At 39.6% G+C, this 22223-nt stretch overlaps 1 protein-coding gene across 10 annotated transcripts in view; it reads right to left on the bottom strand.

The window, feature by feature from the left end:
- Positions 1-1859: 1859 nt before the first annotated feature.
- lmo7a (LIM domain 7a) overlaps positions 1860-22223 on the bottom strand; it is a 61425-nt gene continuing 41061 nt past the window's right edge. For 3 of the 10 annotated variants that reach the window (XM_066706573.1, XM_066706577.1, XM_066706584.1), the window contains 22 exons: positions 19849-19878; positions 18266-18380; positions 17294-17439; positions 15680-16274; positions 14797-15228; positions 13904-14018; positions 12717-12878; positions 11698-11876; positions 11321-11384; positions 10881-10937; positions 8303-8328; positions 7733-7840; positions 7382-7474; positions 6782-7239; positions 6480-6536; positions 6266-6321; positions 5499-5657; positions 4920-5124; positions 4515-4790; positions 4046-4154; positions 3079-3181; positions 1860-2622 (listed from right to left, as the gene is read on the bottom strand). In XM_066706573.1, the coding sequence (XP_066562670.1) occupies positions 2600-2622; positions 3079-3181; positions 4046-4154; positions 4515-4790; positions 4920-5124; positions 5499-5657; positions 6266-6321; positions 6480-6536; positions 6782-7239; positions 7382-7474; positions 7733-7840; positions 8303-8328; positions 10881-10937; positions 11321-11384; positions 11698-11876; positions 12717-12878; positions 13904-14018; positions 14797-15228; positions 15680-16274; positions 17294-17439; positions 18266-18380; positions 19849-19878 (3568 nt within the window). In that variant the 3' untranslated portion in view covers positions 1860-2599. Of the gene's footprint in view, positions 2623-3078; positions 3182-4045; positions 4155-4514; positions 4791-4919; positions 5125-5498; positions 5658-6265; positions 6322-6479; positions 6537-6781; positions 7240-7381; positions 7475-7732; positions 7841-8302; positions 8329-10701; positions 10744-10880; positions 10938-11320; positions 11385-11697; positions 11877-12716; positions 12879-13903; positions 14019-14796; positions 15229-15679; positions 16275-17293; positions 17440-18265; positions 18381-19848; positions 19879-22223 lie in introns of all 10 variants that reach the window. The other 7 variants (XM_066706574.1, XM_066706579.1, XM_066706576.1 and 4 more) reach the window with 7 other exon arrangements.

Below are 22223 nucleotides of genomic sequence, written 5' to 3'. Positions count from 1 at the left end.
CTGGAATCTTAAACCATGGCAACGTTTAAAGTGATCCCAGTAGTTTTATTGCTGAAAGAAACGGCAAGCCAAAGAAAATCCCTTGGATAAACTAGCACTGGGCTGATTTAAGAGGAATCAAGGAGACTTTTCCAGAGCTGCACTATATATGACCTGTAATGAGCGAATATAATATGGTTGGGTCAGTGCAAATCCAAGTCTCAATATGGTCTATCAACCTTCATCTTCACAATAATGAAAATGGTCTCCACAGGTAGGAGCCGAGTGCTTTTCTCACCTCAGGGTTTTGAAAGGGACAGCAGCATGTCTGTCCAATATTGAAAAAAATTGAATTTTCCATAATGCAAGAAATCTTAAACCCATATCTCCATCTTCAGTTCTTGCCATTAAAATAAAGCACGTCTCCAGCTATGTGGGAGAAAAAAACACACTAGCCTTAACCCAGCAGGGAAAGACCAGTGAGGAAGTTAAAACATCACCAAGTAAAAAACATCTTCCAAGTGTAGGAGTTAGATTAAGCAAACAGGAGTTTAAAAGGTTAGTAGATACACTCAGTATCAGGAACTTTTCCTTCCTGCAATCGGACTAAACTGAATTGCACATGAATTGCCACACTTGCACACTGCCACCTACTGGCAAACATTCCTTCAGAAAGTATTTAATTGTGTGCATTTATAAGAAATTAATGAAAAGAACAGAAGTATCCAGCAGAAATGATTAATTATCGGTTCTATTGCAAGGGCACACATTCATTAGTGTTCATCTTTGAAAGAGCCGGCTCTCGTGATGGAGTGGATTGAGGGGTCAGTGTCAAAGCACTCTGCTATGGTAATGAGATATAAATATTGTAATCTCTAGGTGCTTAAATGTGGAGACATGGTTGTCTTCATTTTGTTTAAAAAAAAAAAAAAAAAAATTCTATCTATGCAGAGGCAAATAAACCATTATTTTGGGAGGTATCCCTCAAAAAAACTCCTTGATTATACGGCCACTACATTGAAGCACATGCCCCTGGGCACAACGCGACAGTCTAGTCTGTAATCAGTACCACTTGCATGTTACTTCATAACGCATCCCGACACTGTATACATATTCAATAACACGAAATTAATAAAACGTCAGCTTGAACTCTGCGTCCGTCATCCCATTCAAAATTGATCAGTGCTTGGAAATAGCTTTGACAGAAAGAAGTGAAATGGAAACTCCGAGCTCAGAAATCGATGCTGTGGCCTCGCAATTTTGGGTGCCACATGAATCGCATTTGAAGTTAAATCTAAGTATATGAATCCAATATCAGCTAAATAGGATGTGTGTATTATATTTGAAGGCATCTTTATACATTAGGAAGGTATTTTGTCCTCGCCATTTAAAAATAAAATTAAAGCATGAAAGGATTGTGCAGTGCATGGTTTTTCAAAAATCCAAGTTGCATTTATATGCAATTTAAGTAAATATGTAATTAAGCTAGATTATGTCATGTCTGACAAAAAAGGAAATCTTTAAAACTATCAGCCTTACAAAGGGATCTCCATGGATGAGGCACTAAAATGGTTACAATGTGAGGGGAATTGGAGTATTTAGCAAACTTTTATATTTTCTTAGCTTGATTGCTTAATTTACCATGCTGTATGGTTCAATATTTCCCTCTCATATCCTCCCATCTAAAACAAGATAAGGCTCATCTGCTAGCATGTACAATGTGATAAAAAATTTCATTATCAAAACCACTTTATATTGTGTGTTTACAAGGAAAACATGAAAGACCTATTTCATAAACCATAAACCACACTTTTACTGGTAATGTACAGTAGACTTTGCGTAACTTCCATTGAAGTTGTATAAAACACACACACAGGATGCAGATTTGGTAATTTTATTTACAAACATCACCGAACAATGTATAATTTGCTTAGATTCCAGTTATAAACTTGTTTTTCTAAGCAAAATCCTTGTTCCCACAAATCAAATTTAATAAATCTCAATGAAAATGAAAAACAAAAACAAAAAGCCTGTCCACAAGAACTCTCCCCATTCAAGTCAATAGTTTAAATACTCTATGTAAGCCATTGTGTATATAATAAATCTTTCACCCTCACAAAATAAATCACAAAGGCACATTTTAGATAATGTGACCAGAAAGACATCACACAATCAAACCTCGCAAGGAAATATCTTGAGGAAAAAACCCTAAGCTCTAGAGGAGGCAATACAATAGCAAGTTTCAAATACCTTTAATATGGACAAATTAACAAATGCTACTTTCATACCAGCTGAAGGTCACCAGAATGATTTATCAACCAGACAAAAGTATAATATCTAATAAAACTTCTATACATGCATATCCCTCATATAATCTGTACAAGCTTAATGCAATATTCTAGTATAAAGACATCCTATGACGCCTATTCTTTGCAATAAAAGGTCACAAATGAATTATACAATTATGTGCTACAGAATCATATCATATTATATATATATAGAGGATGTAATATATATAAGGTCATGGTCTAATTGTAGTCATTATTGCAACATTCATTTAATTTTCTCAGACATTTCTTCTTCAATCTGTTGCAGTGGGTCGTTTTTTCCAAAGCTCACATCACATGTTAGTGGGCTGTCCAGCTAAAAGGGAGAGAAACCAGGGTGTGGTTAGTAGAGCGGACATGGAAACAACCAAAGCAACTAAACTCTGTGATAACAGTAGATAGTGAAGACCTCACCCTGACAATGAATCAGCAATGATTAAACAGCTATTTGTTACTAGATTATTGTGTGTGGTATGTCATATGCAACACTGCAGTGATGTAATTAAGTAATTAATGCAAAATTTTATGTAGAAGAGATGCATTTAATTTCAGTTGTTAATAGTTTGATTCATGTCATTTCCAGTTCAAAATGTGATTTTGAATTAAGCCACCTTTAATGGCAATCCACACTGAGTTTTATGCTAATACATTGTAAATTTGCATGGTCTTTGTTGCATTTTTTAATAATACTGACTAAATGCAATAAGCCAACTTGGATACAGATCCCAGATACTGGATCCAAACAAAGGAGAAGAAAAAAAACCTTGCTTACTTTTAAATCGGACATAGCAGTTGTTGCAGTAGAGCTGGCGGTTTCGTATTCTGACTTCAGCTCCGGCTTCTGAGCCTCCAAGGTCCGAGCCGCAATCGATACACTGTGCACCACAGCAAGAAACAACCATTAAAGCATCACAACACCACCAGAACACACACACTGCACGAGATGCCTCAAGCGGTGAGAGACGTGAACCCCGAACCAGCACACCAGCCAGTCCAACACTGGGGGGTTAAGCACAAGCCAGCAATGTTAAAAGGCAATGCGAGGGAAAGAGGCAGAGATGAGCCAAGCAAAAATAAGATTTGATTTTGATGAAAGCTGAAACCAAAATGTTATTAGGAAATACATCGTAATCGGAGAGGTTTCTGAAATTAAAACCACACCCAAAGGTAAACCAAACAAAAAAATATTGGAGAGATTATGAACATACAGGATTCGCTGAAGCACTGGATTTGGCACAAAAGCAAATTTGGAGTCTGGAATGAAGTTTGTAGCTTCCATGCAATCTATAAAGACATTACAAATCTTTTACAGATGTATTAAATTCCACCAAGATTTGTTTAGGAAATTAAAGAATTTTAAAAGTTTTTAGAATCCAAACTTGGGCTCGGGATATTATAGTCTACTCAAATGTAGTAATGTAATGTTCAAATGTAGCCCTTAAACCTAATCATTTTGTGAGATAATGGCATAAACCTTCAGGACTGTAAAGGTCTCAAATATTTGGAGGGAAAACAATCATGCATGCAGCTAACCAACAGCCCACACCAGCTTCAGGTGAAAAGGTCATATAACCAGTATTTAGGGTTACATCTTTATGGCATTGCATGGAGCTCACACATGGCACATATGCACTGTAGACGGATATGGCAAGTACATTAATTTGAGTTTTAGTACACAGACATGCAGATGCGCAGCAGAACAGCACAATCTCCCCATGATGCTGGATCCATGGTCTCACCTTAAAACAAGTCAAATGATAACAAAGACCCAGAGACTCGATGATCATAGCGGCTCCTTTGCCCAAAGGTTCACCACAGTATGTACAGATTTTCTTCCCACTGACTGACCTAGATTATAGAATGGAAATGTGACTGAAGAGCTATAGTAGCTAAACATCACATTTAAGCTAGGGAAAAATAAAAATCATAAATACAATATTTTGTATTATTTTGTGTAATTTAACATCACTTTACCTTAGTAAGAATGCAAGCAATTTTACTGACAAAAAGACAAATTTACATCAGTTACATATCTTTAGGCAGAAAATTAAAGTAATATCCCACCCAACACTCAATAACTAAATTCAATAACTTCACACAGTTTATTGAACTAGCAATCAGCTTATTTAATATTCCTGGCCCTGCAGGCCACATTATATTGATACTATAATCGAGTGCACTGAAGGCGATGCCATTGGCTGATCTTACCTGCTGCGCTGCTGCAACTGGGAGTGTGATGAGTGCTCAGCAGCCTGTAAGAAGGAAGGCTGGTTCCAGGGGCCCTGCTTCAGAGAGCCAGTGGACAGGGACGCCGGCAGGGTGGAGGAGGGTGAGCGAAGGTAACTGCGGTTGGAGGTGGACAGTGCAGGGGTGGTGCGGCTTAACTCCTGACCAGAGGAAGAGAAGGATGGCGAGCCAGACGCCCAAGGAGGCTGCTTCCACGAGCTTGATCGAGGGGAGTCGAGGTTGTCAAGAGACTCGCCTCTGGAATGAAAAAGGGTTTTATGCCTTTAAACCTTACAATATATTCCCATGTTTTAGCAGCTTACATTTTCACCATATTTAGGAAGGTTAGCGTAAGCCCAAAGCTCATGTCTGGAAACCTCTTCTTACCTCCTCATCGGCCCGGCCAGGCTGACGGGCTCCTTGTTCACGCTGGCACTGCGCTGCCTGATCCAGCTGCTATCAGTCAGCAGCTGGTTCTTCTTCTTCATCTCGTCGATGATCCTCTGTCTCTCCTGCTCTGCCAGAGACAGCTGCTGCTCCTTCTTCTTCTGTGAATCTCTGCTCCAGGAGCCATCCGGGGCACCGCTGCTGGCTGAGTAACCAAGCCGTGCACAGTTAGCAAGAGGCCGGAGGTGAGGGAGCACTGCACACAAGCATCTAGGACTGAATACTTAATTGCAGCCCAGACCACTTTTGCCACATTGATACATTCTGATCTGATTGATTGAGTCAAGTATGATCATTGAATTGCAAAAACTTGCAAATCAACGGCAGGGAAATTATTCTTAGGGTGATCAAAATTATTAGAATGCTAAATTGACTTAATTGATAATTATTGCATTTCTTTTTTCAACGTATGGGGTGTAAATTTCAGAATATATGCAGGGAAAATTTTAATTGTTGAAATTTGCTGGCTTCATTGCCATGATGGGGGGTGGAGGCCATGGATTACTGGCCTTGGCGCACCTCTCTCGGGGTCAGCGTATTTCATCAGATTTACAATCTGCTGTCTCTCAGCCTCCAGCTCAGACACTGCCACCATCCTCTGGACTTTCCCGCTTTTCTTTCGCTTCCATTCCTCATCTAGCAGCCACTGGGCAATGCCCCAGTGTCTACTCTGTGCACCTACGTACATGGTCAAGCAGAGCTAAAGCACCATCGCAACAACTGTGAGCTAAAGCTGACCGCTTCTACAACAACCCTCTTCTGGTCCATCTAATCTGAGAGCAGGACTGTAGAGATGGTATTACCTGTGTGAATATTTTCTTTTAGAATGGAGTACAGAAGGTGAATTCCAGTTCAGTTAACTAATTCTGAAAATAATTTCCTGTGTAACATTTGCAAATTTGTTCTAGTCCATTATAAAGCATTCATCAAAATACTAACTATTGCACAGGTCAAGAAAAATACTGTAAGTATAGGACATTTCTATTGAATGTTTAACGGTTTGCGAACATGGATCACAAGGCCTGAACTCTACAGTAAGGTAATCTTTTCAAAGTGTCGTTTGGATAAAGACTTAAAATGTGATGTTGACAACTTTGCTAATTTGAAAAGCTCTACAGTCCTTCGCAAGATGTTCAGAGTCCAGAAACACCTTTCTAAACCTTCAATCAAAATGCCCAATGTTTATTCAATCTTTTGTACTTATGTAAAATGCATTTTCTTTAGGTGTACTGTAACTGACTTCTTAAACAGGAAATATGCAATTAATATTTAATAAAAAAACATACCCCTGCCATCTGTAGTGTAAACATCGTCGAGCTCTGAAGTAGACTTGGACTTGTTCCTAAAATAAAATAAAAAAAAGGATGTGAATGTTAGTTTCAAAACAGGCAGAAGTTCACATTTCACAGATAAACTGAGAATTTGACGATTGGCGATTCAGTCAATAACGTTAGGTGACTGTGATTAGGAAAGTGCTGTGGTATTTACACTCATACTAACCTGTCTGACTTGGCAATTTCAGGTACGATTTTAGAGAACCCATAGGATTCATCAGACCTGTTAGAACAGCAGAGAAAATAGCAAATAGAAGCAGGTTTTTACAGCAAGCGTGTGTTAAGAGAGGAGAACAGAAAAGAGTTAATGTAAAAGAACTTCAGACTGAGTATTAGAGAACAAGTAGTGGACAGCCTGTGTTGGGAATTAAACCCTTTTTAACCTGTACCTATACTTGAAACTTCCGTACATTAATGGAAATGCTGGACTCTCATTGAAGTAACAGATTTCCTGAAACAGGATCTTACCACTGCTGCTGTGGTTGCTGCTGCCTGATCCTCTCCTGCTCTCTAATCCTCTCCTGCTCTCTACGCTGTTCCTCAACCATCTCCTGGCGTCGTCTCTCCTCCTCTTGCCGGCGTTTCACCTCCTCCAGTCGGCGCTGCTCTTCCTCTCTCTGCTTCCTCTCCTTCTCCCGCTGCTCTTCCTCCCGCCGCCTCTTCTCCTCCTCCAGACGCTGCTGCTGCTCCTGCTGCTGCTGCTTCTGTCTCCTCTTCCTCTCCTCTTCTTCCGCAGCCTCCTGCTCCTGCTGCCGCAGCCAATGGGCCTCCTCCTCCTGGCGCCTGGCGGCCTCCTGCTCCTCGGCCAGCCTGTTTTGCTCCTCTCCCAGGTGTTGGTGGTCTTCCCATGGGGGCACAGGCTGGCGTAGAGGCGAGGCTGGGGATCGAGGGGTTGTTTTGGTTTTAACGTCTAAGATCTTGCGCTCCTATTGGACAAGAACGAACAGGTTATTAACAAATATATCAGACACTGAAGCAGATTTGCACACTACATGCACTGTAATGGTATACCATGACTTTATAAAACTCATTGCCAAGACTTGAGGGATGGGAGGAAATGACCCATACCTCTTCATAGTACTTGGTCCCCTCCTTCTCTGCTTCCTGCTGGGCTCGACGCCACTCCTCGTTGAGCTTCTCCTGCTCTCGTCTGTACTTCTCCTTCAAAAAACAAACACAGACAGGAGGTTAGAGCCACAAGCCAGGGAATTGGCCACACAGCATGTAGCTGCCCATGCATTTTGTGAAAGTGTTGTAGACCTGCGAGATGATGGGTCATGGGTGGGGAGGGAGAGAAGGGGTTGAGTTTCTGTAGTGGGGGATTCTATGATATAGAAACTCTATAGAAAGTTTAACAAATATTCAGACTGATGATACACACACAGATGTATGGTAAATTTCTCCAGTATCTACAGTTACCTGTAACAGGCGTTCCTGCTCTTTCTGCCACTTCTCCTGCCGCCGCCTTTCCTCCTCTGGGTCCCAGGACCAACGGTTAGAGGATGTGCTGATGGCAGGGACTTGCAGCTGATGGGTTAAGGTCAGACAGTGATTTTAGTGATAGTCATGACCCTCTGTATATTATGTATACAACAAGTTTATGCAAAATGTGTAAAAGATGTTAAAATGTAATTTCTATTTATTGTTCCCATTACCCTGTTCTTGAGCACTGGATATGTCTATCAATGCTTTGTCAACACTGATTTCAAATTAGTCAGGCCAATAAACCTTTGAATTTATTTTGCTGCATAAATGGCTAAGACTCAGTCTAGTTACACTGCAGAAACAATCACACCCATTTTACAAAATGATGCGGTTATATACCATACGTCCTGTGTGCGCTTACACAAGTTGTTAAACAACTTAAGATTCCTAGATTTACAGGCTTCATGCAGATCCCATGCTGATGAAACCTAAAAAAGATCAGTTCAATTGAAAGGAAAAAACATGCATTTAAAGAATCTGTGCATGGTAGATAGCAAGACTTACATCTGATATTGCCGACTCCGAACCTCCTAAAAAATAAAGTACAACTGATTATTTTTTTCAGATCAAATCTGAATATAAAACATCACACCTGTGCCCTTCAGAAACGAAGTATATATTCTTGCTTTTTAAAGTAAGATTCTTTTATGAACAATCAAATAAAATATTAAATATTTTAACTGAGGAAAGTCCCCAAATACATGCCCAAGCACTGGATATTAGTAAGCAAACAAAACAGGACAATCAACAACATGCACAATAGGAGAGGGACAGTTTATACAACCTGTAAACCATACCAACATATAGCACACGTGTGCAGGATTCACTCAAAGTAGTGCAGTGCCTTGCAAAAGTATTCACCCCCCTTGGCATTTTTCCAATTTTGTTGCATTACAACCTGTAATTTAAATGGATTTTTTATTTGGATTTCATGTAATGGACATACACAAAATAGTCCAAATTGATGAAGTGAAATGAAAACTCATTTAATTTTTTTTCTAAAAAATTAAACTGAAAAGTGGTGCATTCACCCCCTTTGCTATGAAGCACCTAAATAAGATCAACCAATTACCTTCAGTAGTCACACAATTAGTTAAATAAAGTCCACCTGTGTGCAATCTAAGCGTCACATGATCTCAGAATATATACACCTGTTCTGAAATGCCCCCCGAGTCTGCAACACCACTGAGCAAGGGGCACCATGAAGACCAAGGAGCTCTCCAAACAGGTCAGGGACAAAGTACAGAAGAAGTACAGATCAGGGTTGGGCTATAAAAAAATAACCATAACTTTGAACATCCCACGGAGCACCATTAAATCCATTATTAAACAGTGGAAAGAATATGGCACCACAACAAACCTGCCAAGAGAGGGCCGCCCACCAAAACTCACAGAGCAGGCAAAAAGGGCATTAAATCAGAGAGGTAACAAAAGAGACCAAAGATAATCCTGAAGGAGCTGCAAAGCTCCACAGTGGAGATTGGCGTATCTGTCCATAGGACCACTTTAAGCCATACACTCCACAGACCTGGGCTTTATGGAAGACTGGCCTGAAAAAAAGCCATTGCTTAAAAGAAAAATTAAGCAAACACGTTTGCTGTTCACCAAAAGGCATGTGGCTCCCTAAACATATGGAAGATGGTACTCTGGGTCAGATGAGACTAAAACTGAGCTTTTTGACCATCAAGGAAAATGCTCTGGCACAAACCCAACACCTCTCATCACCCCGAGAGCACTGTTTTGCCATCGGCAGGGACTGGGAAACTGGTCAGAATTGAAGGAATGATGGATGGTGCTAAATACAAGGAAATTCTTGAGGGGAAACCTGTTTGTCTTCCAGAGATTTGAGGTTCACCTTCCAGCAGGACAGTGACCCTAAGCATACTGCTAAAGCAACACTCCAGTGGTTTAAAAGGGAAACATTTAAATGTCTTGGAATGGCCTAATCAAAGCCCAGACCTCAATCCAATTGAGAATCTGTGGTATGACTTAGATTGCTGTACACCAGCGCAACCCATCCAACTTGAAGGAGCTGGAGCAGTTTTGCCTTGAAGAATGGGGAAAAAGTCCAGTGGCTAGATGTGCCAAGCTTATAGAGACGTACCCCAAGAGACATGCAGCTGTAATTGCTACAAAAGGTGGCTCTACAAATTACTGACTTTGGGGGGGCTCAAGTTGCATCTAATTTCTTGTTTTTTCACAATACAAAATATTTTGAATCTTCAAAGTGGTAGGCATGGTGTGTAAATCAAATGATACAAACCCCCCAAAAATCTATTTTAATTCCAGGTTGTATGGCAACAAAATAACAATACCAAGGGGGTGAATACTTTCACAAAGCACTGTAACTAGTATGAGCATGAGTACAACTAAATATTAGTATTCACCAATAACCTTGAGTTTTACATAAGATTTGTATTCAGTTAATGCATCCAATACCATGTCTCAAGGCAATACATAACACTTATTGGATAGTGTTTCTGTATATTTCCTACAAATTGTTTTATCAGAACATCTTAAAATAATTGAATGAAGTAAGCTCTTAATAGCTACGTGAAAACCTTACAACACATTCAATTTGCTTTGTTTTTCTATTTTAATACTATGCTCATACTGGTTAAAAATATTTTCTGTAAGAGTAGGAAATTAAGAATATAAAACCATTTCAGTGTACAACAACTTCACTCTTTATATGGTGGTATGGTATGAGATGCTGTTGAAAATACTCAAAACATTGTTGAGCAGAATATAAATAAACTGTGTAGCAACTAACACAAAAGTAATAAGTATGGCAATGAGAGCCAAGTTTTAAATCTTTAAAATTATATTTTCTAATTATACTGAAAACAGCATCCCATTGCTGTAGGCTGCAGAGGTTAACATGACACACAAAGCCCCATTACCACAAAGGTAGACCAATGAACTGAATGCAAACCCAGATGAGCCTGAAGAAAGAACAGATGCATGATGTTGCTTTTGTTACATGAGATTAATCAGAGGCCTTGAACCCAGCACCTTATTTGCAATACTAAAGAGAGGCAAAGGTTCACCACCACCAAAATAGACAGCTTTATATTTTTACCTTGTTCAAAAAACTCTGATCTCCTTTTTAAGTTTTTCAAAGAAATTGGTTCAGATTCTACACAAGAAATAAGAGAAATATAATGGACAGAAAATCCACAAAGTTAGCATACCTTCAGAAGGTTAAGATAAAAACTAGTATTTTCAAAATATTGACTGAGGAAACTGGAATAACCTTAAGTGGCCACAAATTACACATTTCATGCATTATATATACACGCACACACAATCATAACCACCAGCCTTTACAAACTAAAACTTGCAAGTGTAAGTTCAAACTACATTCAACAAATCAATTTCATACTTGCTGTTACATAGATACAAATCAAGCATCACAATCCAGTGCACACAATATCCTTATTTCATGGCCAACATCATTCTTCATTTCCCATTCACATTAATTCAGACAGGAGGACAGTGAAGTGACTGTTTTGACTTTACCTTTATTTCTTATGGTCACAGATTCCTCACGGAAACCACCATTCAGTCCTTTAGACCCCACATCCTACACAGAGCAAAAATATTCTGTTCAAATCTATTAGTTATCAGTATTAAAATCTGATTTTGCAAAACTATCTGGGTAAGTGCTAGAACTGAACTTAAACTATACAACTGGGTAGGCTAACAGAAGTCCTTCATATACAAATTTAATTAAACCTTAAAGTCTCATTATACATGTTGATTTAACTTGCTCTAAAGCAAAATAAAGACTAACATGAATTTCAATGTCACTTAACATTACCATGTGACCATTATCATCATACGAGATCGGTAATTTACTCTTTGCTCCAGAATGCTCTAGCAGGAAGTGTACTTACACGGACAGGCTGGTGGCCGAGATCTGCATTCACAGTCTTCTTTGAGGATTCGTGGGAAGCAGTTTCTGTGCTGGTGCTGATGTAATTTTCAGGAGAACCTATAAGTGTTGCATCCGTACTGGTCAGATTGACGGTTTTATGGCTTTTAAATGGTAGGGAAGGTAGGTCTCTGCCCCAGTCTGAATGATGTATGATGGTATAAAGTCATAAGTTTAATATAAACCAATGCCAAAACTTATGTTATAACATACAGAACAAAAGCAAGCCAGACAAACAGCAGTTACTACTACAAGAATGGGTGTTACGCACAGACCACCTTCCCCAAAACAAAGGCTACATATAGTCAAAGCTGAAGACAGGGTACCAAACAAGTTTACACACCGCAATGTTTGATATAATATTCGGGTTCCTTAGGTTCTTATTTGGGCTATGGACTTTAGTAGGCACCATTTGTGCAATCCATCACATACAAGGGTCTGATCGGACATTTTCCAAGGATTCCTTTGATAAAATCAGACATCAAGAATGTACTCTCAAAGGCTTAAAAGAATAGTGTGTATGATGATTTGTTTTCTTTTTCTTCCTCAAATCAACTGCCACAATAGATATAACAAGGACTGCCACTGTATCTGTAAACTTGTTGGTAAACACCTCAAATAAAACCATAGCTATACCACAGAACAAACTAAAATTTAACCATGTAAAGGTGCAGTTAAGTTAATGAAACATGGTTGCACATGGAGTATGGAGACCACGAGCACCAACACCACAAGGTGGACAGGCACAAACACACATCAGAAAAAAGGGTCATCTGGGTATAAGCAAACGGTCATAATTAGATACCTAAAAAATGGTGAACAAAGTGTGCACCTACTTGTTGCATATCTGTCTCTTTCACAGGAATTTCTGTACCTAAGTGGCCCTTTACATTTAAGATGTGTATTTCACAAGTGTTACAAATGTGAGCAACAAAGCATTGCAAATTCCACCATGTGTTTTTTCTTGTTGTTTGACCTTACTTTTCTTGCCATATCTACGGATGTCCATCTCAAGGGCTCCGTTCTGCAGTGCTTTGTCAAGGCTCTCCTTCCACTGGCTGTAGTCCATGTCCGAGACGTCATGACCATTCACAGTGAGGATCTCATCGTTGACCTGTAGCTGGCACAGCTCAGCTGGACTGCCTAAGAGGTGGAACCAAAGATGCTCCATTAAGCAAACTGCTATTGTCAGTGAACAAGTCCCGTGTATTTTGCTCACTTCAAAACTTCCTTTTAAATGCATGAAATAGCAATCTGAGAGGAGATTTTCCAGTGGAAGCAAATTAACAAGCGTGTCAAACCCAGGGGTAAGGGATAAGAATTGGAACAAATGCGCAAAAAGTTCAGTATGTATAGAAATAGACAAGGATATAAAAAACTAATCCATTAAGACAAGTTAATCAATTGGCAAAAGTGACTTGTTTAATATGCTAACCAGTGGGGTTTTAGGGTGTTTTATATTGGTATTTAGTTGATGCGTCACCTGCAGTGTAAGGAGAACTCTGTCTTAAGTCTATAAATCATTCATGGTCAATTCGTAAAACTAGCACAGCCGGTGCCTGAACTCCCAGTACGATATGTAATCCTGATACTGCCGATCCCTTAACTCAGCTTTTCTATTATAGGGATACCGTGGAATCTCCCTTCGATTAAATTATCGGAATTTCTTTGCGTCAGAAGCCGATTTGATATTTGGAAAGATTAATGCCTCCTCCACCTAATCAGCTGCAGGAAGGTGCCACACTTCACTGCACAATGAAACACACCCATAAACTACCTGCAAAGCACTCTGAGGTCCTCTGGAAAGAGAAGCAACATAAAAACAGTTAATAAAATTACTACCATTCTATTCTGACCACTGCACTGCAGGAGATGCACTTTTTTGTTTTTGAGATGCTAATTTACACAAATGGAGAATTGTGAAGCAGGCCACCCACCAAAAACAAATGATACATCTTCAACTCTGGTGCTTCACAGCTCGGAGAATAAATATGAGGAAGGAAATCGTATCGTATTGCTTACATAAATGTACTTAACATGTTTTTAACTCATAGAACAATACAATCCATTTTGCAGCGTTTTTTTTTTTTTTTCACGCCGTCAAAAAAAAAAAGCATGTGACCTTTGCTAGAGATATGATAACTTATTAACAAATTACAAGGCATTACCTGCATCAATGGACTTAACATAGGCTCCAGCAGAGTCCCAGCTGGTTTTGAATCCAAAGTCTCGACCGCTGTTCGGTTTCTGGTTCAGAATGATTCTCATGTCGCTGTACTGCTCCTGAAAAACAGAATGTGACACCTGAGGATCTAGTAACATTTCCTGAGGGAAAACTGATCCCTCCATTAAAACTAACTGGATTTAAAACCGTGCACACTACAATACAAATAAATATATTTCTAAACTGTTCCCATTATGTCTCAGGCCAATGGTGCTCACATTAGTTGGACTGAATTAGCCACTGAAGTAGTATCACTACTGTGAACAACTCTAAACGGATTCAAAGTTGTGTTTTGGTACTCTGCCGGTTTCTAACACCACCCCTCCAGTGAAATAGACAAATCCACACCTATTAAAAAGTTATGGATTTGTGCAGCTTTCATTATTCTGGTAACCAACTGACAACTGCTCATTTATGCAAACTAAGCCTTTTCAAACATGTAGCTCAGAGTGCTTTTTTTTATGGGATTGCTGACTCATCCAGGTAAATTGTAAATTTGGAAGATGTGTTGCAAGTTTAACAAAAAATAAAAATGCTTATTACTACAAACATGGTGAGGTTAACAACCAGAATTTGAGGATGAAAGAACTTCAACAGTTTAATAAAAACTCACATTTATCATTTTATTAACACTGGATTCCAGTTTAATGAAAATTACAAATGAGAACAAATTTGTTAAACTGTTCCCCTTTTTTTGTGATGTATTAAATGTCTTGCAAATATAAAGTTACAGTGAAGAGCCATCCCACTTATTTGGTTCCAAGTATCATCTCCTTCACAGTAAAGGATGAGAATGTGGGAAATTAAAAAGCAGAGCGTTCTCTCATTCTAACTCACCTGGGGAGCCACTCTGGCTTCTGGTGGCTTTGATGTAGCTCTCACCAGGGCAGGCAGCGCAGTTTCAGAGCTCATGGGAACAGCAGGCTTCAAGTCAAGTAGACTGCCTCTTTTCTGGGGCACTGGCGCAGGCACTGGCGCAGGCACTGGCGCAGGCACTGGCGCAGACGCAGGTACCGGGGCAGGCACTGGCACTGGCTCAGATGCTGGTGCTGGGGCCAGGGCAGGTTTTGTGGCAGGTAAGGAGGCAGGCACTGGGCCTTTCACATCCTCTTCCTCCTCCTCCTCCTCCTCTTCATTGCTGCTCAGAACGGAGCTGGACTGGGACCGGGCATCCTCCTCTGGCGTCATGAATTTGCTGTAGACACTGGGCACGCTGGACTTCTGAGAGCTGTCTGTCTCTCCATTAAAACGGTTATGTGCATCGTCCATCTGAGGTTGGGGGGGGGGGGGGGGAAGGGGGGGATACATTTCAGGGGGAATGTCTTTTAGAGATATCACACCTGGCTCACAGACTACACAACATGCAGGTTAAAACTTAAAAAGCTAGCTAGAAGGAATTTAAACAAATTCCCCGGATCAATAAACTGTAAACTACATTTTTGGAGTTATACTATTAAGTCTGTAAAGGATATATATTGTAAATAAAAACAAACTACTGTACACCGAAGTTAAAAGGTTTTGAAAACTAATGTTGTATATTATTTATAGGCACTGTAAATGGATCATGGAACAGTAGGTAACATAAAACGTACAAAACAGATCCACAAAAGAACTCGTACATTAAATTTGAAATGAAAGATTAAGAATGATTCAGGAACATACTATTGAAAAGGCTACATATAAAACACCAAACCAAAAAACCAAACCAAAAAACACTTACAGCAGAAGTCCTGGGAAGGGATGAAAGTCTGCTTGTTTGTGTCCCGAAAGGTCTTGGCGTAACTACGGAGGTTAGCCGTGAAGTATCAGGTCTCTGGTAGCTTCTGGGGAGGGAAGCTGAAACCCGAGCCACCCCCAGCTTTGTATCCATTGAATTGTGTTTATACAAAGGAACAGAGGTCTGTTCTTCTGATGGCTTCTGTAAAGGGCGTTTGAATTCAGTGGCTTTACTGGTTGTGCCAGGGGTGGGATGGTCTGGCAAATCGGTCTTGCCTGTGGTAACTGTGGTGGTTTTGATGGAGGAGGTAACCGCTGGGTCCTTAGATGTGGATCGCACAGTGGAGGATGTAACCAAGGTGCCACTGGTTGTGGAGGTGACCGTTTTGCCTTGCGGAGCTGGCCGAGAAGCGGTGAAAGGGGCTGCTACTCTGTTTGAGCCAGTGGAAGGATTGTCTACATCCACAGTGTAGCTTCTCTGAGGCAGGGTCCTGGAGCGGGGTTTCTGCTCGGTGAACACGTCTTCATTTGATGAGTGAAGGTCGCTGCCGTCAGACGCCGGCTTGCTCTGTTGAGAAGTCCTCTGCAGTCGGTCCTCCCTGGGGAAGGAGCGACACACTTTAGAATGAACGTGAAGAGGTAGGAGTGGTCTCCATAAACCCTCAACGGTGAGGCTATACCTTTTACACATTTAGGCTGTACATATTGGTTTTGAGCAAATAGATGAGCTATTCTCTGGTGAAAGTTGACAATCTAAGGCTGTTTCAATATTCAATTGTAAATAAAACCTAGAAAAGTTCAAAACCGAAAGATCCTGCCTTGTTTGAATAAATGCACAACATTGTGAATCTCTGAAGTAAATTACCTCGTAAAAAGGCTGGATATGAAATCAATTTATATAAACACTAAATCAAAAAGATATTTAAAAAAATAACATATTGGGGACATCATAATGATGAGTCCAAAACTTAATTTTTCCATGTCATTTCAAATACCTGGTTCCACATTTATTTTCTAATATATAAGTTTACATTGTGATTATTTCCTTTGTACAAACACTTTATAACCACTAATAAAATAAAATCTCAATTCAGAAGGTATATGAAAAGGACATTATTCCAAATTGAGTGAATGCATAACTTCCCTGAGCTGCAGTTCAATGGCTATGGGGAAATATTTGACTTCAACATGATACATGTCAAAGGACTGCAAAATACTGCCTTGATGTGGGAAAGTCTAGCAGTTTTAACAATCCTGCTGTTTCACATGAATAGCAGATAGCATGCTTAGTCCATCACACATTCCAGAGATGTATATTTATTAATCACTTGTTATTCACAGTCACAGATAATCCATATAGAATGCATTACTTGTGCAATTATGTGTTGAGAATTAAATTAGGTTGCCTAAATGTGGCCCAATTTCAAAACAAAAGGAAAAAACATTACAAAAAATATAAAAACACTGGGGAGAAAAAAAAAAAAACTGCTTGTCCTTGTTTAAGATCTTCAATTGCAGCCACACATTAATTCAAACCATATTTCTCCAATGGGGTTGCTGAAATCTGTCAAATGGCAGTGACAGAAGTAAACCTGTGCATGTTTTTTGTATGATTTACCTCGCCTCCTGCATGTCTCGGAAGGTCCTTGTTTTTCTGCCTGTATCTCCACTGTTTGAGACCAACTCAATTTGTTCCCTTTCTTCTTTCTTTTTCACAAGGTCAGAAGTGTAGCTCTTGCGACGATTTTTCCACTTGGCAAGATCCTACAGACAAAATGTCAGAAAAAATGTAACACCCATGCTAGAAAATCACTGGTATTTATAAAACCGTAATACATAAATCCGACAAAAATAAAAAGCAGAGGCAGAAATGGTCAACGCACTGATCAAACTGCAGCACGAAAGGACCTGATTTGCAGGTGTCCCAGTTCTTTTTAAAGTAGGATGCTATTCCACCCTGATTGGGTCCCATGTGTTTTATGATGCTGAGCCTGACCTAGATGCTTCGTTAAGATGGATTCCTGATCTCGGAGGTGTATTAAGAAAACTGAATACAACTATGTTAACAAGTCAATGGACTAATTAAAAGGGTTACTTTTAATATTAGCCAGGAAACATGCAATGCATAAAAGGTTTAGGTTGTAAAAAAAAAAAAAAAATCAGTAGTGCTTCCTTAAGTTACAGGGCACTAGGGCAGATTGGCAGCATAATTCAAATGTATTTTGTCAGTCTGAAATTCTGGGCGTATCTGACCGTGACTGCAGACTCCATATCTGGCTTTTTTCATGCAGGGGTGTCTCCTGGGTGTCTTTCTGGGTGTGAGGATAGAGCCACCTCACACCCAGAAAGACACCCAGGAGACACCCCTGCATGAAAAAAGCCAGATATGGAGTCTGCAGTCACGGTCAGATACGCCCAGAATTTCAGACTGACAATCAGAACCACAAGGTGACCTGAGCACATCTAGTGCTAGCAAAGGATACCACACCATCTCCACACCCCTTAGATGCAAAACCTTTATCATGTCCATTAGAACCGATGCACATTCCACTTCTGAGCTGAATCAAACAGTCCAATGAGTCGTACTCACATCCTGCCACTTGTCATCACTGTCCTTCACCATCTCCCTGATCTTCTGCAGCTCTTCAAAGCGAAACTGACGGGCAACTGGAGCCTCCTGTGTTACATCATTCATAGATTTGCTCCTACGAGTTAAGGAAAACATGCAGGTAAGATGCATCATTCCAAACTTTAACATAAAATGAGCACAACTGACACTTGTCCATAGTAGAACCTTTTAAATAGATTGGATACAAATTAAACTGTTACATTTCTATTGCACAATAGACAATTCAGTTGATAGTAAAATGCATCTACAACATTCTGGAATGTTTTCATATATAAAACCCACCTAAGGGAATTTTACTTACAGCCACAAATCTAAAAGTTTAATTGATGTGCTTGCTTTAAAGTGTCACTGGATGGCCATCTAGTGTCCAAGCAGAGTATTCATTATTAGAACGAACTGGTTTTAATAAACTCATTATAGACTATATCAAATATGAATTAATTGTCATTCCATTCCAGAATTCTATATTTATTGTAGAACAGTTTTCCAAACTAAGAGGAGTTGGCAAACCTTTTTGTGCACCAGCTAACCTGGTTCAGGATTTTTTTTTTCTTCCATAAACCCTTTGTAATAGTTGTCTCCCCTAATCATAAAATAGATTTAATTTGCAGCATTATAAACCTTGCTTACATTATAGTAACACACCCAATGCAAATTAGCCTTTGTAGCTTTTGGACAAATCAGAAAACCTGCTGCGAAGCAGGTGCTGCCCATAACGTCATTTACAGTACCACACTAATTCAGTGGAGGAAATGAAAATGCACTGCACATGAGAAATAAAGGGAGTAATCAGGTTTCATTTCCATTCAACTATACATTTTTTGTACATTATGGAACCTACAAATAAACAGAACTCCATGTTAAGCACAAAAAACAAACTTCACTTTGTCAACTTCAGTGAAGCCGATGCATTTTGCTCAGCAGTAGCACAAAGACCCCGACCCCCCCCCCCCCCCCAAAAAAAAAAACACACTTATTAGTTATTGATTACAGTTAGAAAAACAGCTGCTGCGCAAGACAAGACAGCCTGTTGGCATTTCATCCTGAAAGCCCATCAGCCAACCAAAACAAAACTTTACAAGCAAATTGCAGGTCTGCAAACAAGCATTTTTTCTTTTAACCCAATATCGACAATAAAGCTTTCAGTTAAACTTACCATTTTATTGTAACTCATGAATAACATCATGAGTAAAACTATCAGGTACCTAAACAATTGTAGAAATTCTGCTATATCCCTAAAATTAAAGGTTCCATTGGCTTACCTTTTGGTAATCTTAATAATTAAATTGGTTCTATACTTCTCTGTGAGTATCTGCTTACTCAGGTTTGTTTTCCTATTGTGAGAACTGAAAATTCCCAGCCTGGGAAATGAAGCCACAGAATCCAAAGCAATTTACATGTCAGCATTTAGCAGTGTGCAAGCTGCTGAACACAAAGCAATTGGCAGCCTGGCAGGACCACCTGATATTGAGGGAGCTATAAAGGGCATAAAACTGCACACAGGCAAACAAGCAGCATTCCTTTCTTGTCCATAATAAACTCACCCGTCGGCAGCAGGGTACATTTGCCGCAGTCTAGAAAACCAAAGAGAACCATGTGAAATTTATCAGAAATACATTCAGTGCTTGACAGGTTGCTCACCTGTTTGTGACACCACCCATCTCTGAGTTTACCCATTGGGGATGTGCTAATTTAAGAGCACATAAATGGCCAGATCATCCCTACACACTGTTGCATAGCCTGAGAATCATATCAACAAATGTTGGCTTTCAGCAAAGTATCCCCATCTGAAGCAGACTATAGGGGAGCAGGATGTAATTTGAAAAGCATCTGTGGTGGGGCTCCCTACATATCAACCAGCAGGCCTCACACAACAAATGACCAAAAAGGGAATGGTTTTCCTGCAGAGCCCCCAAACGTTGCCAACATTAGGTTAAACAATGATTAAAAATTGAAGTAGAGAAATGAGTTGCATACTTTTATGAAATACCAATGCAAAAGTGAGCCAATCAGAGTTGCTGTTAAGAAAGGTCTTCAATCAGGGCCTAATGTTATCACCAGTCAATACTACACCATGGCAGAGTGCATTAAACACTCCTCATTTAGAATACAACTTTAAACAAATACTTAAATGGAAAGTTATGTAAATCTTAAAATCATTGGATGGGATAATTTAGTAGCCTACGTGGATGTAAAAAATAGGTTTGTTTTATAGGGCGGTGTTGGTGATTCTGTAACGGACTGGAGAAAACTGGTGACTACATATGTCTATCATAACTGTGACAGGGAGACTGACTTTCTGGGTGGGATTCTGTACAGACTTCAGCAAGGGTGAATCTCTAAAGGTGACCTTGTTTAAGCAGTTTAGACAACAACCATCCCCCAAAAATGCAAAATCCCCTGAGAACATGAGCTGAAATGCCAGCCACTTCTGCAGGAAAACCTCATGGTTGGTAGCCTAGTATTTACAATGTCTCCACCCAGGCCTTGCCTGTGCTTGACCCCGAGAAATTAGACATTGGCCTCTACGGGGGGTTTCTTACAGCTTCCCAGAGTCGCACATAATACAGGTAGGGGCAGGCTCACAGTCACTGAGGGATGAATGAGTAAGGAGGGAGGTGGGAGGGAACATGAACCATGATCTATATCCCACATAGGTTCACAACCAATCAGTGACACCTGCTGCTGAATTAAGTAGGTACCAACAGTGACTCGGTTGGTCTATGCAAACCATGCACATCCATATCATTGGATCTAAATTCTGCTCAAAACCACCCCAAAAGTTTCTCCTCCCGACTCCGAGAGTAACTCCCAACGCCTGTGTGAACTTCTAGAAAACCAAAAATGACATGCTGCCTAATTTTAAAGTAAGGGTAGATGAAGGTTTTTTTTTTTTTTTTTTTTTTAAATGTCCATATTTACTCACACATGCAAGAAACTTTCAAGCAGTTTTTATTATCCAAGAGTACAAACCAAATCCCAGGCAAAAAGTAATTCCTAAAGAAATATAATTAGTAAGAATACAAGTAAACATTTATTCTGCTGGGGAAAATCATGACTCCGTGTCCTTCAGAGCCGAGAATCCACATTTACAACCATAACAGACACCATGATAAAACAAGCAAGCACAGTCAGCTCCTCTTCCTGAAAGCAGTAAGGAATTGTCAGCTGGGGAGCAATGAAACAGCCAAGTCTATTTTCAAAATATTTACAATCAAAATATTCCCAAAGTAACCCATTCACGTGATGAATCTGTGCATGTGCAGACGTGTTTTCTAACTGCCACCCTATTGGTTAAATTACATTTCTCACCCAGTTTCTCATTAAATACACTTTCTATACAAAATCCTAGAATAATTGGTATGGGGAAATGTTTATAATGCTGTATCTTGAATGTTGCCATTTTGTTTTCTCTTCAGTTTTAGTAAACAGTCCATGAGCTAAGCTACATATTCACAATATAAATCCTGCTTTTTGTTCTTGAAATAATAAGAGTAAGCAGGAAAGCTAAGAAGGTTTAACTGTTTATTCTTCACAGTTAAAATACAAGATATTGGATAATGCTATGCAATGAATGGGGATTTATTTGTAGGACATACTGTACCAAAGGTATTTTTTAACCATTATATTTGGTGGGATTAAAGGCTTGTTTAAATTTTAAGGGGAGTGTAGATCCTTCTGTCATATAGAGAATTGTGTTTATTACATTGCTGTAGTTTTAAAATGTTCTATTCTTCAAATGTACATGAACTGAACAGTCAATAACTCACCAAAACCAGTTTCTTGCTTTGGGAATTTAAACAATGGTATGATCACAAAATTATCCCAAATCACATTCTTCAGCATGCTTTTAAGGCACCGAAAGCGCAAAATGTCAAACTTCGCAGTCTGCATGCCGAGTTAGATCGCGAATGGGAAG

The sequence above is a fragment of the Amia ocellicauda genome, chromosome 6 (genome assembly GCF_036373705.1).
Source record: "Amia ocellicauda isolate fAmiCal2 chromosome 6, fAmiCal2.hap1, whole genome shotgun sequence".
Lineage (NCBI taxonomy): Eukaryota > Metazoa > Chordata > Actinopteri > Amiiformes > Amiidae > Amia > Amia ocellicauda.
The sequence above is the reverse complement of the archived record's forward strand: the minus strand, read 5'-3'. Positions and strand labels throughout refer to the sequence as shown.